The sequence below is a fragment of the Periplaneta americana genome, chromosome 8 (assembly GCF_040183065.1).
Source record: "Periplaneta americana isolate PAMFEO1 chromosome 8, P.americana_PAMFEO1_priV1, whole genome shotgun sequence".
Classification (NCBI taxonomy): domain Eukaryota; kingdom Metazoa; phylum Arthropoda; class Insecta; order Blattodea; family Blattidae; genus Periplaneta; species Periplaneta americana.
In genome coordinates this window covers 132,671,890-132,689,426 of record NC_091124.1, presented here as the reverse complement: position 1 = coordinate 132,689,426, position 17,537 = coordinate 132,671,890, and the positions used below count along the sequence as shown (strand labels likewise).

Here is a 17,537-nt window from a genome sequence, read left to right as displayed (position 1 = left end):
TTTATCATTTGACTTGTGATGCAATGAAGAAGTTACTGACACAGAAGAAAAATTATCACAACATTTTATTATTGCTTCTTTTTGTCTGACGATACTCCAGGTTAGCTCATATGGACCTGGTATCCATATTAGCATATAATCAGACTAAGGAGGGAGACATGCTCACATATTAACTTTCTTACGAAAACTTACTTTATCATTGTTCTTGCACTGAGTTGTGATGACTTTTGTGTTTTTGGAAATTCATCTCTTATAATTCCTGTGTCATCATTTGTCTCTTCAAAATCCATAGGCTCGGAATCGTCATAATTCTTCTCTTCTGCACACTTATTTCTGACTCTGATATTCCATGAATTAGCCATTTCTGCATTTGTTTTGAAATATTCTTCCCTTAAACAAGTAAAACAAAATGATTTACAGTTACACAAATAAACTGAATCCATCTATTAAGATAAATTTCATATTTTTCTATGAGATAACAATACTGAGTAAAAAAAAAACTACACATTGAACACGAGATAATATAATTTCTTGATACTTGAAAAGAATTTTTATAATATAAAATAAATATAATATAATTATAATATAAAATAATATATTTTAAATATATTATATAAAAAATTGTAATATAAAATAAATAATTTCTTGATACTTGAAAACAATATCAAAACTGAAAGCTTAGATACTTGATATTTCTGATTTTATGCATCTCTGAATAAAGTACATGGCAATCAATCAATCAATCAATCAATCAATCAATCAATCAATCAATCAATCAATCAATTAATCAATCAATCAATCTTCTTAATGTATCCAGCTGTTTGCTGACAACACGAAGTCCACTATAGTCTATTCAGTTTTTGTTTTTCATGAGAAATGAGGGGTATTTTGATCGGTGTTCATTATAGATGCCTGTTGCTAGTAGCTAGAGTTGAGGTGTAGTCAATATATACTGCAGGGCTGTGTCTTCTGCAACTGGTATTGATGATTTTAATTTACTTCTTTTGTGGTTTATGGATGGACAGTATAGAAGAATGTGTTCCAGATCTTCATCATCATTATTACACCACAGACAAGTAAGATTATCAGAAAGATGAAATCGGTGTAGGTACAATTGTGTGACAATGTGACCTGTTCTGGCTCTTGTTAAAAATGTTTGAACACGTTTGGGCAAGTTTTTGTACTTTTCCAGGTCATTTGATTTATTTTGTACAGACTGTAAAATTTTTCCTTTGTCAGAAGACAGCCAAATGTAGATCCATAGGTTTATAAAATGAGACTTTACTGAAGCAAAAACATTGGATAGAGATATCACTTGAAGAGGTCTTGGTTCCAAATATGTTGCTGTTTTGCAATATTATCGACTTTCTTGTTTCCAGGTATGCCACAATGATTAGGTATCCATTGAAATGTTATTTCCTTTAGGAGTTTTTTTTAGTTTACTTAGTTGTTTCTGAATTGGAATAATTCTATGTGCGTATAGGTTTGGTACATATTTAATTATATTAAATATAGCCCCCTTGGAGTCAGTAAGTATGCAAATAGATTTTTCAGAAATTTGAGTAACACACTGAAGAGCAGCATCAATATCTAGCAATTCAGTGTCAAGACTGGAAGAGGATGAACATGGTACGAAGTAACTTTCTTGATATTTTGGAATATAATAACCTGCTCCTGATGTACCATTATTATAATTTAGAGATCCATCTGTATAAATTTGAAGGTGATCCTTATATGTACTGCAGAGTAGTTCCATGGCATCTAACTTAAGAATGTATGGACGATCATTTTTGGAATGATTTCCTGAAGTTTGTATGCCATGTTCTGGACTCACCCATTTCCATGGAGGAATTTCGTTCACAACTGGAGTTTTGCAATGAGTGTGTCTGTGTTATAGATTGGTATTACTTCTTTGTTTATTTTATAGAAATTACACAGGATATTATCTGGCAGTTTGAAGAACATCTGAGATCTGAATGAGGCTTGCAATTTTAAATGTATTTTTAGAACCTTTTGTAATACCTAGTGTCTGATTGGTTGAATATTACATTCAATTTCTAGGGCAACAGTTGATGTGGTTTTTGGTACTCCTAGGCATAATCTTAAGGCTGAGTTTTGAAGAACAGAAATTTTTTGTAGATGAGTTGCTGAAGCTCCTCCCCATATGTCACATCCATAGGTCAATTTTGATCGTATATAAGCATTATAAAACAGACACTGTGAAGCAACATTGGTTAAATATGTTTTACATAAAAATTTTTCATCAAAAATTAATCCTAGGATCTTAGGAGTTGGATTGTACTGAATTTCTTGATCATTCAACTAAATGTGAGGTTTATAGTTTTTTAAGCTATATCTTCTTGTGAAGACAGTATATTCACTTTTTGATTGTGAGATGGATAGATTCCATTTGGATACCCAATTACTGATATTATTTACAGTTGTTTGTATAACTCACTGTTTGTATAACTCTTAATGATTCATTTGGATCATTGTTCATAGCCCATATTGTAACATATAATCTGCAGAGATACTTATTTTTACATCAGGTGGAACAACATCAGGTAAGTTATGTAACATTATATTAAATAAATTTGGGCTTAAAACAGAACCTTGAGGTATACCACCTGTAATATTTTTGGATAAAGATAAATGATTATTTACTGAGGTTTGCATTGTTCTTTCATTAAGAAAAGAATGTAGAAATCTTAGCATTCTGCCTTTGATACCAAGTTTATAGATTGTAATAAAATGGACTGTGTGAAGTATTATCAAAAGCAGCTTCAAAGTCTATCATTACAGCTAATGTGGTCTTCATTTTTGTAAAACCTTTATAAATTTATGAAAGTACAAGGTAAAATTAAGTAAGAAAAGGAAAGAACAAAGAGTGCAAAGGCATAGCGAGAGAACTATGGCGAAGTGCATCAACCTCGGTTAAAAACGCAGTAATCATAGATTATGAAACAATGGTTAAACAGTAATCGTGGTTAAAATGTAATTTCTGTGCACCATTCATAATCACCGATTACTTAAACATTGTTAGCTGACTCCTTATTTAACCAACGTTGTAGGATAGTGAGATTCTGCTAGACAATTCACCATCTTTATTTGAACTCTAGTCAAGAAGTACAAAGAGGATAAATACAAGGAGAATACAAAGATAATAGTGAAAAGATGGAAAAAGAATATAAAATCAAAGAGAAGTAGATATTTCATGCAGCCATTTGGTGTCGATCCTCCACATCCTCCCCACCCTAGTCGAACTCCAGAGGGACGACTAGCTGTAATGGATAGGTGATGTTGCTCCCATTGAGCATTCAGAGGTTGAGTGTATGGATGTTGCCATCTCGACCAGATCTTGTGTCCATGATACAGGCCCATTGCAACATGTGTCTGGGGTGTGCGTCGTCTTGCAATGGACAATGTCTCGGATCCGACATTTGGTCGATCTTCCAGCTGCATTCCGGACCTTGTGATATGATCTCAGGTCTAGAAAATATTCCTTCTTCCATCGCCTTAACAAGTCTTCCAGGATTTTCTCTCTTATCCTCATTTCCTTCTGTAAATCTTGACCGATGCTGGGCTCTGAACCAGTGGGCACAGTCGTCAACCATTCAGGAAGTGACTAGGAGTCAGCACGTCCGAACCATCCTGAACTAGTGGTCTACAGATAATGGGGGCTTCTATCTCCACCAATATAGTTCTCAAAATCTCCTCATCTACTTGCGATCTGCCAAGTACTTTTCTCAGACATTGTTTTGTTGTGCCAATCATTCGTTCCCACCAGCCTCCCCACCAAGCCGCCCGTGGAACAACGAACTTCCACGTAACACAATTGTGGGCAAAGTGGTGACTGGTTTGTGGGTCGGTGAAGATGCGAGAAAGCTCTTCCAATTCCTTGCTAGCAGCTTGGAAAGTCTTCACGTTGTCTGAGTATATAGTGTGTGGTAGTCCTCTCCTACCAGAGAATCTTCAGAAAGTCATAAGAAACTTGTCAGAACTCATATCTGAATTTCAAAGGCATATTGGTTCCGTTAAGTTCAATGTTAATTGAAAAATGAGTTCTATTCAGTCAATACTGAACATAACACAATAAAACATGTTATATTAACATTTACACAGATTTTAAAAACAAACGTTTTCGCCAATTTTGATTGGCATCTTCAGGTCGTGTAGGTCGAATGGAACATGTTATAAAAAGTGAACACTTGGTATATGACGTTAAAAACCAAAGTTACAACTGTAATATCACTTAAAAACAGAGAATAGAATATAGCAAAAAGCCTCCACGATGTGTGTAGAATCACTGTGTTGAAAGAGGCGTGTGTGAACCAAGGAAACAGCAAAACTCTTCTGTCATTGCAGATACAGTTTTCAAGATAGATTTGAAGATGCTACGAACAGGTCGGTCATGTGGCCGTTATGGAGAGCAGGAAAAATCCTGTAAATTGTAAGGATAGAATGAAAGAATATTTAGAAGCATTTAAGTATTATTTAAATCTTCTAAAACAATACTTACAAAAAATGGAAGAACGTCTTGAAATCCATGAGGACGGCGACACGACTGATCTTTACATTAAGTGGTAGCGTATGACGAAAACTGTATACGTTGCACGACTAGTGGATGAATGACCGTTACTTGTGTGTGATTTTAAACAGCGGGTTATTTGAATTTGGGTATTGTTCGTTAAGAAGCGGGCTATCATTATTATTAGAAAAGGTGGTAATATATAGTTCCTCCGCAGCATTCATATAATTATGATTGTTAATAGTCTTTAAGACCTGAAGGGCTTCTTCTATGCCAGTAAGTTCGTGATTAAGGGAAATGAGATGCGTGGCAAACTTTGATTTATTCCTATTGAATTTGAAGTCAGAGACGTGCTCTTTCTAACGCGTGCGAAAATTCCTTTTTGTTTGGCCAACGTATTTACTGAGACAGTTTTTACATTGTAATAGATAGATACCGCTATTGGCAAATTTATTGTAATTTTGAATGTTATTGGGAATTATATTATTAAGTTTGTTGTTGGTACGGAATGCTACGTTAATTTGTTCTTTTCTAAAAAGGTTACCTAATTTGTATGACACATTACCGAAAAATGTCATGGGTTTCCAGTGGGTAGTTTTAGTCTTTTTGACAGAACTTATTAAAGTGCTATTAGTTTTGGTTTCTGCTTTAAATTTATTTAAGCGTTTTCTTATCAAATTGTTAATTAAATTCTTATTAAAGCCATTGATTTGTTCTAAATTTACAATGTATCTATATTCAGCCTGATAATTGTTTCTGTTTAGGGGGACTTTGAGCAACCGGTCAACTAAAAAACGGAAATTACCAATCTTATGTGTGTAGGGGTGATTGGAATCAAATTGGATGGAATGACTGGTGGTTGTAGGTTTCCTATAAATATTATAACAAACAGTGGAGCCTCGAATGGCTATGTTCAAATCCAAAAAGTTTATAGATCTATTATGTTCTGTCTCACAAGTAAATTTTAAATTAGGATGCAGGTTATTAAAACTTTTGAGAACATCTTTGTGGATTGCACTACTACTATTGTAAAGTATGAGGGTATCATCTACGTAACGGGCATAGAAGAGTATGTTATACTGAGTAGTTAACTTGGGGACTTGTTTACATTCCAAACTTTGTAAGAACATTTCCGAAAGGAGACCAGATAGGGGATCGCCCATGGCTAAGCCTTTAGTTTGTTGAAAAATTTTGTCATTAAAAGAAAAATAATTCTGTTTTAAGGAAACGGGAAGTAAGTTGGCAATATGTTCTATGATGTTGTGATCTATGTTCTTCGATCTTAATTTATCTTTTACGGTATCTATAGTTTCCTTAATGGGAATATTAGAATATAGGTTTTCAATGTCCAAAGATATTAATTTGATATTCTTGTTTAACTTAATTGATTTCAAGTTATCAATGAGATGTAACGAATTATTTAAAGAGTATTTATTTTCAAGCTGCAAGGCATTTTTTAAGAAATTATGCAAGAATTTGTTAATTTTGTGATTAGGGGCCCTAACACTATTCACCACTGGTCTCATGGAAAGTACACTTTTATGTGTTTTCGGGAGGGTTCTTAAAAATGGTGCACAAGGGTTTTGTACCATATATTTATGCGCATTGGAATTCGGGATAATTGTTGAAGATGATTTAATGGCTTGTTTGATCTGTTTCTGAAATGAATCTGTAGGATCCTATGATGGTACACTGTTCCTACAAAATGACTAAAGGAAAACATTCATATCTCTCTAAAGATAATAGTCAGGATAATAATATCCAGGATTTCTATTTCCCATGATTTCGGACAGTCTTCTGAACTTTTTCTTCCAACTTTAAATTTTACTTTTGGAAGCTTACCTGGTTTTTCACAATTCTTGCAGAATTATGTTACACCAAAAACTACTTTTTCAGTATCCGGAATACAAAAAACTATATTTCTGTAAAAGTAACAATTTTCAATTTTTTTTCATTTTGCAACGCTACACAACTTCACTATGTATCTCAGAGAAAGTAAAAGGAAACAAGCAAACTACTAATTCACTCAAAATGCTAGGAGTTCGGCAGTAATGATAATATCTTGCTGATGATATTTATTTTTTCTTTTCAGTCAGCAATTAATTCTGTAAGGCAGGAATAATATCAAAAATTGTATTTTTCTCTAGTTCTCATAAAACAATAATGATTACATAATGTATCTGAGTGAAAATGTTACTGCAAGCAACTTTATTGTACTCACACAATAATAAATAATCTGAAAGAGAGTAGTTCACAAGTCATAAAATGAAAAATCTTGAAATATCGCAATTTTTATTCAACTTGCAGTAATCTAATAATCTAATATTGTACTCCACACATTAAGTGTTCTGTTATTCTAACAGACATAATGTCCAAAGCAAGTTCCTATACATTGCCATAGCAATGTTGGTAATTTATAGAACGAGAAAACATTCACTTCAAAGTTAATACAAACTGACAGCAATATATAAGATATATTAGCAAGACTATTCTGGTTCACAAATTAGAGGACTGCCTGCACGGCAAATTTTTACAGTACTGCTTTGCATTTATTGCTGTAAATCAAATTCTAGCTCATGCCATGTATTCTAGAGTATAATCTGAAATTGTATATCAGCGCACATGTTGAACGCTCTAAGTTGTTTGCAATTAAATGCGATCAATATTTACGTATAATTTCGCAGTTACTCAAAGTAGAACATTTTTAATGCAAAACCATTAGCATTTATAAGATGCTTCTAACAAAACAAGTTGTTGTTGTTTTCTAATGCCAGGCATTTGACAATAAAGTCATTTGACCTCTTGCACTCCAATATTTTTCAAAGATATTATCATGGCCAGCCACTGAAGCACAGATTTTGAGGTGTTCCAAATCCATTTCTTGGTTTGAGTTGCACAATGGGCAGTTAGGGGAATGATATATTCCAATTCTATGCAGGTGTTTGGCCAAACAATCATGGCCTGTTGCCAATCTAAATGCAGCTACAGACGATTTTCGTGGTAAATCGGGAATTAACTGTGGATTTTGATGCAGAGAGTTCCATTTTTTCCCTTGGGATTGTGTTATCAAATTTTGTTTGTTGAAGTCTAAGTATGTAGATTTAATAAATCTTTTCACAGAGTAATACAGCTCTGTAACAGTGCTGCCCTTCTTTGCTGAAGCATCCACATTCTCGTTTCCCAGGATTCCACAATGAGATGGTATCCATTGGAATACAATTCTTTTATTGAGTGATATTAATTGAGAGAGCATTTCAATTATTTCTGCTGTTTGAGATGAAGGTGTGTGTTTAGAGACTATTGATAGAATAGCTGCTTTGGAGTCTGACAATATAACTACATTTTTAAATTTATTGATGTGGCATAGAAGATTCCTGAGACTTTCACTTATTGCAATGATTTCTCCATCAAAACTTGTTGTTCCATATCCAAGAGATCTATAAAGTGAGAAGAGACAGCACGTAACACCTGCACCAGCACCTTGTTCTCTGGAGATCAAGGATCCGTCGGTGTATAAATGAAGCCAGTTTTGTGGAGGGTACCTAATATTAATTGTCTCTAAAGACAATTGTTTCAGTATTTCAGTGTTTACTTCTGATTTTAGTATTTCTTCTGTTAAATTTAGATTATATTCTATATATAATAGAGTTAAAGGGTTTGGTTTAATTTGAAGGTTTTCTTTTAAATTCGGGATATTGATTTTCTGTTTTAATTCTTGAACAATGGATATGAAACTTTTTTGAGCTTTCAATCTACAGAGAGGACTGTATGAATGCCAATTGTTTCCTGGTAATCTAATAAGTTTTTCATATTGAATCAGTGCTTTTTCTTCTATTGTCATTTTGATGCTGTTAATATTAGTGAGGAATTTCATAGAATCTATTGGAATTGTTTTGATTCCACCAGTAATGAGTCTGAGAGCTTGGTTTTGAACATATTCTATGTCATTTATGAAAGGTGAAGTAATTAAAATTTCTCCGCAGTATGTCAGCACTGGCTGTATAAACATTTTGTATGTAGTGTTCAAAGTATTCCTACAGCATCCCCATTTCTATCCTGCTAGTCTTTTTAGATGGGAGAATCTTTTACGAGCTTTTTCAGAAATGTATTTCAAATGGTTGCTCCATGTTAACTTACTGTCGAAAATAACTCCAAGATATTTGGATTCATAAGTCCTAGGAAGGTGTTAGCCATTGTATTGGATATTGAATTCTCTTCCTTTTTTACCAAGTGAAAATATTTGGTAGTTACTTTTGCTTAAATTGAGTGTCATCAAATTTGATGTATTCCATTCATGTAGTTGATTTAGAGCTTTAAGAGCAGAATTTTGAATTTTTAACAAAACAAGTTCCCTAAAACTGTCAACAATAATGCTTTATTTTCACTTATTAAACAATACTAAACAGAGAATTACAAAACAATGTTTCAGAGAATAATTATCTTAATACAAGTTTTAGGGAAAAAAAATGTGAAAATTTTAATTAAAAATTACAACTTTCCATTATGTATAAGAAAGTTTTGAGAAATTACGACAGGTTCGATTTAATCATATTACAATATAACTGAACTCATACAATTAAAAATACTCCATAAAAATTCTCAATATTACTGGTACTCCATTTTCTCTTAAATTAAAGAAAACTGTATTTCAGAAGCTATTTGAAAATCATATTTGAATCAGTTATTTCAGAAACCGGACTTCTCCACTATGTTCCATTTTGAGATACTGAACAAAATGTGTTTAGAGTCTATAATATGTTATTAAATAATCATACTGGACTTCCAATATTTTAGCAGCACTATTTTGGATTACTACATACAAAAATAACAAATTTGAATGCACAGTTCCAAATATATAGGCCCTTAATTTCTGTGGAGAAGTCTCCTTTCTACAAAATATCATTTCACCACAAAAAAATACTAATTACACCTTATTTTATGTCGATTTTAAACGTTTTACTCAAGAAATATGGCAAATGGAATTACGATGACACAATTATTGACTGTGAACAAATTATACAATTTGAAATAAATTTTAGATACAGAAACTTTCTGCTTTACTCACCACATTCATCATCTCTATCTCAAGTCTCTAGTTGGCCATTTTAATATAGCATTATAAAATCATTGTATTCCTCTGAAATGTATGAGAGTACCTGTACTATGCCTTTTAGTTTCTGAAAATTTATTGACACATTTCCTTATGGGTAAGCCTTTGTAGTAGGTAGTGATGTAGGTGGGTATTAGTTCCAACTTGAAGGAATGATAAAGAAGTCCATCTATGTATTTTTTTTTTTGGTTATTTTACGACGCTGTATCAACATCTAGGTTATTTAGCGTCTGAATGAAATGACGGTGATAATGCCAGTGAAATGAGTCCGGGGTCCAGCACCGAAAGTTACCCAGCATTTGCTTGTACTGGGTTAAGGGAAAACCCCGGAAAAAACCTCAACCAGATAATTTGTCCCGACCGGGATTCGAACCCGGGTCACCTGGTTTTGTGGCCAGACGTGCTGACCGTTACTCCACAGGTGTGGACTCTATGTATTCCTTGGCAACTACAATGCTGTTGTCCACATTGTCATAATTAAATTTTGACATATAGAATGATACTTTCTAATCTCAGAAAATTTTCCAGCCTAGGAACTGAAGTAACAGACAATTTTTCCTGTAAAATGTCGGCCACCAACTATTAAAGTTAAGAATGTCACTTGACTCTATCATTTTGACTAGAAACTTTCCAGTATTAATTGACAGTGCAATATATTCAACATATTCCTTCATAGAATATATGCTATCAATATTTCTTATTTTCCATTTCACTAGGCCAAAATCTCAGTCATTGGTTAGATAAGAATGACCTCTTATAGGAAAATAATATTTGATTATCTTGAATTTACCAAGGGATACAAAAGATGTTCATGAACCGAACAAATGTGTTATTCTCGTTTTGCCCACTGCACCCATCTGAAAAAATATAGAGCTCTTTTAGTTCATGGGATATCTCTGACTCTATATAATCCAGAAGAAAGGAACAGGCTTCGCATTCCCTTCATGATAGACAAAACTTTGCTGTGTCATCTTTCAAGCTATGAATATTGAACACAGACACATTTAATTGTCTCAAGTAAAATAGCTGCTGAACAGGTATTTCGTGAAGCTTTGAATTTTGCATGTAGTCCATTAAAATGGCAAGAATTTCGTTGTTCGTCTTGAACTTTGCTGAGGCTTGTAGGTAATAAGCACTGAAAACAAGTATCTCCTGGAGAGATCTGGTTTCTGTACAAAATGTAGAGTTGCTATAGCAATATGAAGGCTTAATGAGAGCTGGAGAAGTACGATTTCTGCTTAAAATGATAGATCCATCCTTTGACATAGCATATCAACCATTAATTCTAAAGTGCCAAAAAGTGGACAAGTCCGGTTTCTGAAATAACTGATTCATTTTTGGATGTATGTGATTGTACTTCAGTGATAAGTTTACATACTATTTTCCTGAATTAGTCACAAAGTATTTGACAGTAAAGAATTATAATGTAAGAATAACTTGAAGTGATAATACTTACTCTAAAAATGAGAGAAACAGAGGAGAGATATCTCTGTTCTTTGTTTCACAAACTTCAGGAAATTCAAGCATTGTTTTCCAAAGTAAGAGACGGTAGTTAACATAATCTGGTTTATCATCCAGTCGATTAAGGAATGAAAAGAAATCTTGTAAGAAACCACCTAGAATAAAATATTAAAATAGTGTAAGAATATTTTCAATACTGCATTTCCAATAAACAAATAACAGTAAAATAAGAGTGATACAGCAGACAAAACAATGATATTTGTACCTGAGAGCTAATGTCACATAACTTCATCCTTTTTGAAAATGAGATTATGACAGATATGAGGTGCTCCTGACGTGATGTATGAAAGATACAATGCAGCAAGTATAGAATATTTCGAGAGACCAATTAAAAAAGGGAAACAGCTGAAATTTTAAAGTTTTGATAAACCTGTATCTCAAAACTTCATGTTGCTGTAAAAATTCCAAGGATTATTGAAATTATTCCAAATTCTGTTAATGACTTTTATATATAGCCTACTATAGGTTTGAAATTAAAGTGCATTTTGTGGATTTTTCACAGCAATATGGAGCTTTAAAATATAGTTTCCTCAAAACTTTCAATTTTGAGTTGTTGTCCTTTTGAATTGGCCCATCGATTTATTTTATTACAAAATAAACAGGTTTACAATTATTAAATAATCAAATCCATTATAGTTATCTGGCTCTAATGTTCATGAGGGATAAAATGCATGTGCAATTATGCAGGTACAATTTAAATATGGGAGAGTCGTTGACAGCAATATAAGAAATGTATAAAGATCTAGAACAAGGAGCCACTAAAATCAGGTTACAGATTAATACAAGTAAAACCAAATGGATGACACAAATAAGAAATTAATACGAGTAAAACCAAATGGATGATACAAATAAGAAACAAACAGAATGTATACAACCTCCCAATCTGACGGTAAAAATAGAATATATACAACCCTCCCAATCTGATGGTAAAAACAGAATATACACAGCCCTCCCAATCTGACACTAAACATATCTGACGAAAACAAAATAATGAAATCTGTGTGCACAAGAAAACAAAAATCAAAATATATAAAACAATTATTATTAGAAATATTCTCTGTTATGCAAGTGAAACGTGGACATTATCTAAGGAGACAGAAGTTAGACTCAGTATATTTGAGCGTAAAATACTCAGAAGAATTTTTGGACTGTGCAAGAAAATCTGCAATGGAGGATATGCTATAATAACGAGCTGAGCTATATAAATTATGCAGAAGCCTCGATATTGTTACTTCATTCAGCCTTGAATTGCCCGGTCATGTTTATCAAATGGAAGGAAACAGAATACCAAAGAAGATCTAAGAAAGGAAAATATATGGTAAAAGACCAATCGGAAGAGCCAAAAATAGGTGAATAGATACGATAAATCGCCTCACAGAGCTATCTTGGAATAACTGCCTGAAGAAGATTAGCACAAGGCAGGGACAGTTGGAGGAAGAAAATTGAGGAGGCTAAGGCCCGACTTTGGGGTGTGATGCCATCGTATTTAGCAGCAGTAGGAGGTACAATTTAAGTTGGGTACCACTAAATTTAAATATGTTCAAATAAAATATTATCAGGATACTCACTTCTTAACGAATAAGAACACATCTTGTCTTGATTGTTATATCTGATTTCCTGTGCACTGGCTTGGAGTTTCTTTCTAAATACATTCCAGAAGTCAGCAACTGGCATGCCTCGAGCATATGACGCAATGAGTTTACTTGTTGACTCCCACAGTAACTGGAAGTTGATGTACAAGTTTCCTAACAAAAAATATAGTGGTACCTGAAAAAAGGAAATTATTTGAAACAATAAATAATCATCAAGACAGTTCAGAAAATTATGATGGAATGAGATTAATTTATTTGCTTCACAAACCCTGGAAGAACTAAAACAAATAACACCTCTCAAAGCAATACCTATATTTCTCAAAAGGAACAACAATCAGCAGATTAATTTCATGAGTAGGGGTATCAATATGCAGGTGCAGAATATGTCATTAGTCTCTCTGCCTTCTACCATGGTGAAATGGGTTATGAAGGAATTTGTGGTGAGAAGGATTTTTCTCGAAGTTCTCCTATTTCCCCTTATCTTCATCATCATCATCATCATTCCACCACTACTCCACAATCACCCTCACTCTGCAAGGTTCCGAGCCAGTCCACTGCTGTAGAATAACGTTTGGCATGTCTGACCATGAAATGAGCAGAACCAGGTTCAAAGCCTGATTGGGTTTTTTCCGAGGTTTTCTCTCAACCAATTGAAGCAGAACTGCTGGGTAACTTTCGGCATTGGACTCATTTTGGCATCATTTATTCATATATCATTTTTGTCTTTGGGCTCATTCTCTGTAAAAGATAAGATGTGTGTGTGTGTGTGTGTGTGTGTGTGTGTGGGGGGGGGGGGGGGGGGGAGGGGGGCGTAGACACGTGTTGAAAATATGATAGCAAAAACATAATTGCTCCAATGAAACTTGCCACAACACCAGTAATGTTTTTGCTCATCTTAGATTTTAACTCCAACACAATGGTGTCTTGAACATTGTATTAAATGTAATAAATCTCTGATCACATTAATATGTACATAATTTGCTAAATGATTACTATAATGCCCTTTCTACTCTCTGCAACGAAAATTTTCTTATACTCTGATGAATAATCACATCTGTATTCTATCACATCTGGCAACTCTGTTTTATAGAAGTATCCTTGGGAAAAACCTGGTAATTCCAAAATTATCGATTTTTGTTTTCAATGCCATGTCATAGCTCAGGTTATGTAGAATTTTTGTAGTTTAACTCCACACAATAACAAGAAATCTGAAGAATAATACCCCATAAACAATAAAATATAACGAGTCTTGAAACTTTTAATTTCCTAATCTGTAAAAACAGTAAAAATATGACAATGATGTCTTCCCCTATACACTTCATTAATATTAAATATTTTATTTCCAGCCAGTTGACTTTACTCTCGTTCTCGTCCATAGACTTATTTCTTATTGTTTGACTATTGAAATATTTGAGATGGAGGAAGTCTTCGTACAAAAATTCTTTTGTGATATGATGTTCCTTCTTGTTCTTTCTGGCTTCCTTGAATATTAATACAATCATGAATACTAAATATATCAATATTTCTTTTCTTCTTCATAGTTGAGCTGTGCAGAGTCTAATCAATGAATGACTGCGCTTCAAGAATTTGTGTTAAATATTATGAAGATAGAGATGTTGGACCATATAAAGCATCAGTGCAAACATTTGTGCATTTCTGTTTTGTACATCCCATGTATCGGAGAATTAAGACAATTCAGTGACATGGGCACGAAAATTTTTCAAATAGAAAACTATGCTGATCCAGCTTCACAGCTTTCCCTTTTACCATTTATGTCTGTCCAAAAATAGAAGTATCTGGCAATCGATGGAGCTACATCATATATGATTAATATTAAGCTACTCAAATAAAATAGACTGGCATCAGAGGAAGGTACTTGCAATGCACTCTGCAAGTCAAGAGTAGCAGATTTATATGACAAGTCCTTAGTGGCTCTCTCTTTATCAGCTGATTTTTCAATCATAGAATTGTCTTTCCTGACTATAGGAGAGTAAAAATCAACCTGCAATTTCAGTTTCCCTTCAGCAGTACTTTTCACAAACCATACATGTTGTACAATGGTCTTTTTTAGGCTTGAATAAATATAAATTGAAGTAATTGTAAAATATTCATCAATAAGTGATGAGGCTAACTGGTGCAACATTTTTACCAGGGGTGGCTCATCCTAATGTGCTATTGCGCTATAGCACACTCGTAATTCTGTTAAAATAAATGTTGTTGTTGATGATGTAACCGCAAGTAATATTATTCTGTAAAAACATTACGAATCGGCTCATTTTTTAGATGGTGTTAGGTTGCAAACAATTATGCAGTGTACTGAATCTCACTGTAGCGAGAGCTTGTGCACACATTGAATGTTGACGGAGGTTAAAATACCCTTAGACAAATGATGTATTCTCCCAGCATTAGCACGAGAAACTGGTCAGCAGTGCGCTATTTTCCCAGTAGATGTAGAACCCTGAACCTGGGATTGGTTGGAAGCAACAGTAGTAGTGAGTGAAATATTCTTGATCTGCCAGCAATCCTATGGACTGATGCCGAACTTACAATTAAATTTAATAATAGAGAATGTTTAAAAGTGTAGGTATACTTTCTCCTTTCTCAGAATTAAAGTTGAATGACATTAATTATTATTATTTATTATTATTACAGCTGATGATGCAATGAATTCATTGTCATTATTAAGGCTAACAAATATATTCTATTATCTTCTTTATCTGCTTGCCTTTTACTATTAGTGTTATTCTGTAGACTGAAATGAATTCAGTGAAGAGTCTGTTAACTAATTTATTCTCTATGGGAAATATGGAAGAAAAAATTGAAGTGAACTGGTTGGAAAGGCCTACACTTAATTTGATTATAAAACAGAAAACAAAAGGTGGACAAAACTGTGTGTACAACAGAAAATTTCATAGGATAGAATATGACAAGAGTAGGATATGTAGTAATGAAGATACTAATCATCAAATCATCATCAACCTTCTTAAGGAACACAAGGTCCCAGGAACGCATCACTGCACTTTTGATTGAGAAGAAGATTGTGTCTGCCATAGAAGGATACAACAACAGAATAACAGACGAATTCTGCAGTAGTAAGGAGCGTAGTATGAACTTAATTTTCGATATTAGATTAGTTTCATGTTACATTTTATGTATTTGTGTGATCAAGCTGTAGCACACTCGATATTTTTGTCACCGGCCACCCCTGGTTTTTACTCGAGAACTCTTCTTTGTAAAGAAAGTATATTTCTTAAATATTCAGATTTGAATCCAAACATTTATGTTGGGACGATTTTCAGGTGTAGTGACTTCAGACAGTAAGGAAACTATTTGTGTGATAATAATTGGTACATAATATTTGAAGTGCACAGTCTTGCAAAATAATTTTCAGGGTAACCCATAATATTCACATGAAAAACATAAAGTCAAGCGTTAAATGTAAGATTTGATTTCAAATACATAAAATAAGACAGAAATTGACAGGAGAAACCCACTAAGGGACTTAGTGTGTTGCACGTGTTTATTTTTATTCACTTCGCATTTAGTGGAAATTAAAATTATTTATTGATGAGAATAGAGTGGGTCTGAAACTAGTAAGTTTGTGTTCAATGGTGATATTATTATTTAAGTGCTTATAACTGTATCCAGCAAAATTTGTAAGTGAATTTAAACTTTATTTGTATTATTAACAGCTGAAGAAAGTGTGAAAATATTTGGAACATTTGTTTTACTCAAATAATATAAGATCAGGTCTGTAAACGTAACATGCCTTAAGTCCAATGGCTACACTACCTATGAAGAAGTCCATGAAATAGCGGATACTGGAAGGCATCAGTGTATTGATATTACAACATTTAAACCTAGAGAGACAAAAGGTTATATTCTGGATCCGACCATCAGATTCAAGATGCATCAGAATCAGCTCGAGGAGGTTAATCTACAGAAAAGGACAATTTATGAACCCACTATCCCTTATTACAAAACATCATATAAACTCAGGGATATAGAAGTCATCTCAGGGAATCACTCAATATTATACAGGTTTACGTTATTATTTATTGTAAATTAAATTATGAGGTAAGAAAATATTGAATTATATTAAATTATGCTAGGTTATACAAAATAATTGTAAATATAATTTTGACACGCACAGAAAATCAACAAGCAGGAAAGCATAAACAACTGTAGCATATGACATAACATAGCCCTACAACATATTGCACCGCATGGAACGCTCCTGCCATCTAGCAGTAAAACTTTGCATAAGATATCCCTATGCACACAAGTTCATCGCCAGAATTCAAATTGAATCAGATGAAATGGCATTACAAGCAAGACGAAAGCTGTTAAGTCTTTGATATGCACTGAAAGTAGCTGCCACTGTTGTTCACCTGCTTACGCAAGTATTTTTTCTAATAGAAACATGATAAATATCAGGAAACCAGAATTAATAAAGTACCTCCAGACTTGAGCGTGTCCAAATATTGTAGAGAATTAAACATTTTCTTTCCCAAAAGTAATGAATTCCCAGTATTCCATCGTGGAACTCCAAATAAATTTAGATTTAACTTATCATAGTAAAAGTGAGACCAGCTAAACTGAGTACAGATGTTTGTATAATGACATTAGAAATTCATACATTAACCACATCAGAATTTATATTAATGGTTCTAAATCAAGTGATGGAAGTGGCTGTGCAGTAATATCTGAAAATGGAATAATATCTGTTAAGTTACCAGAATCCTTTTCAGTTCTTTCATGTGAATTATATGCAATTAGAGAATCA

General features: G+C 33.4%; 1 protein-coding gene across 7 annotated transcripts in view; it reads right to left on the bottom strand.

Annotated features, from left to right (window-relative positions):
* Window positions 1-17,537, bottom strand: part of LOC138705059 (small subunit processome component 20 homolog) — a 297,829-nt gene that overhangs the window by 162,288 nt on the left and 118,004 nt on the right. For all 7 annotated transcript variants that reach the window (XM_069833649.1, XM_069833650.1, XM_069833644.1 and 4 more), the window contains 3 exons: window positions 12,728-12,926; window positions 11,095-11,254; window positions 193-390 (listed from right to left, as the gene is read on the bottom strand). In XM_069833649.1, coding sequence (XP_069689750.1) covers window positions 193-390; window positions 11,095-11,254; window positions 12,728-12,926 — 557 coding nt within the window. The remainder of the gene's footprint in view (window positions 1-192; window positions 391-11,094; window positions 11,255-12,727; window positions 12,927-17,537) is intronic.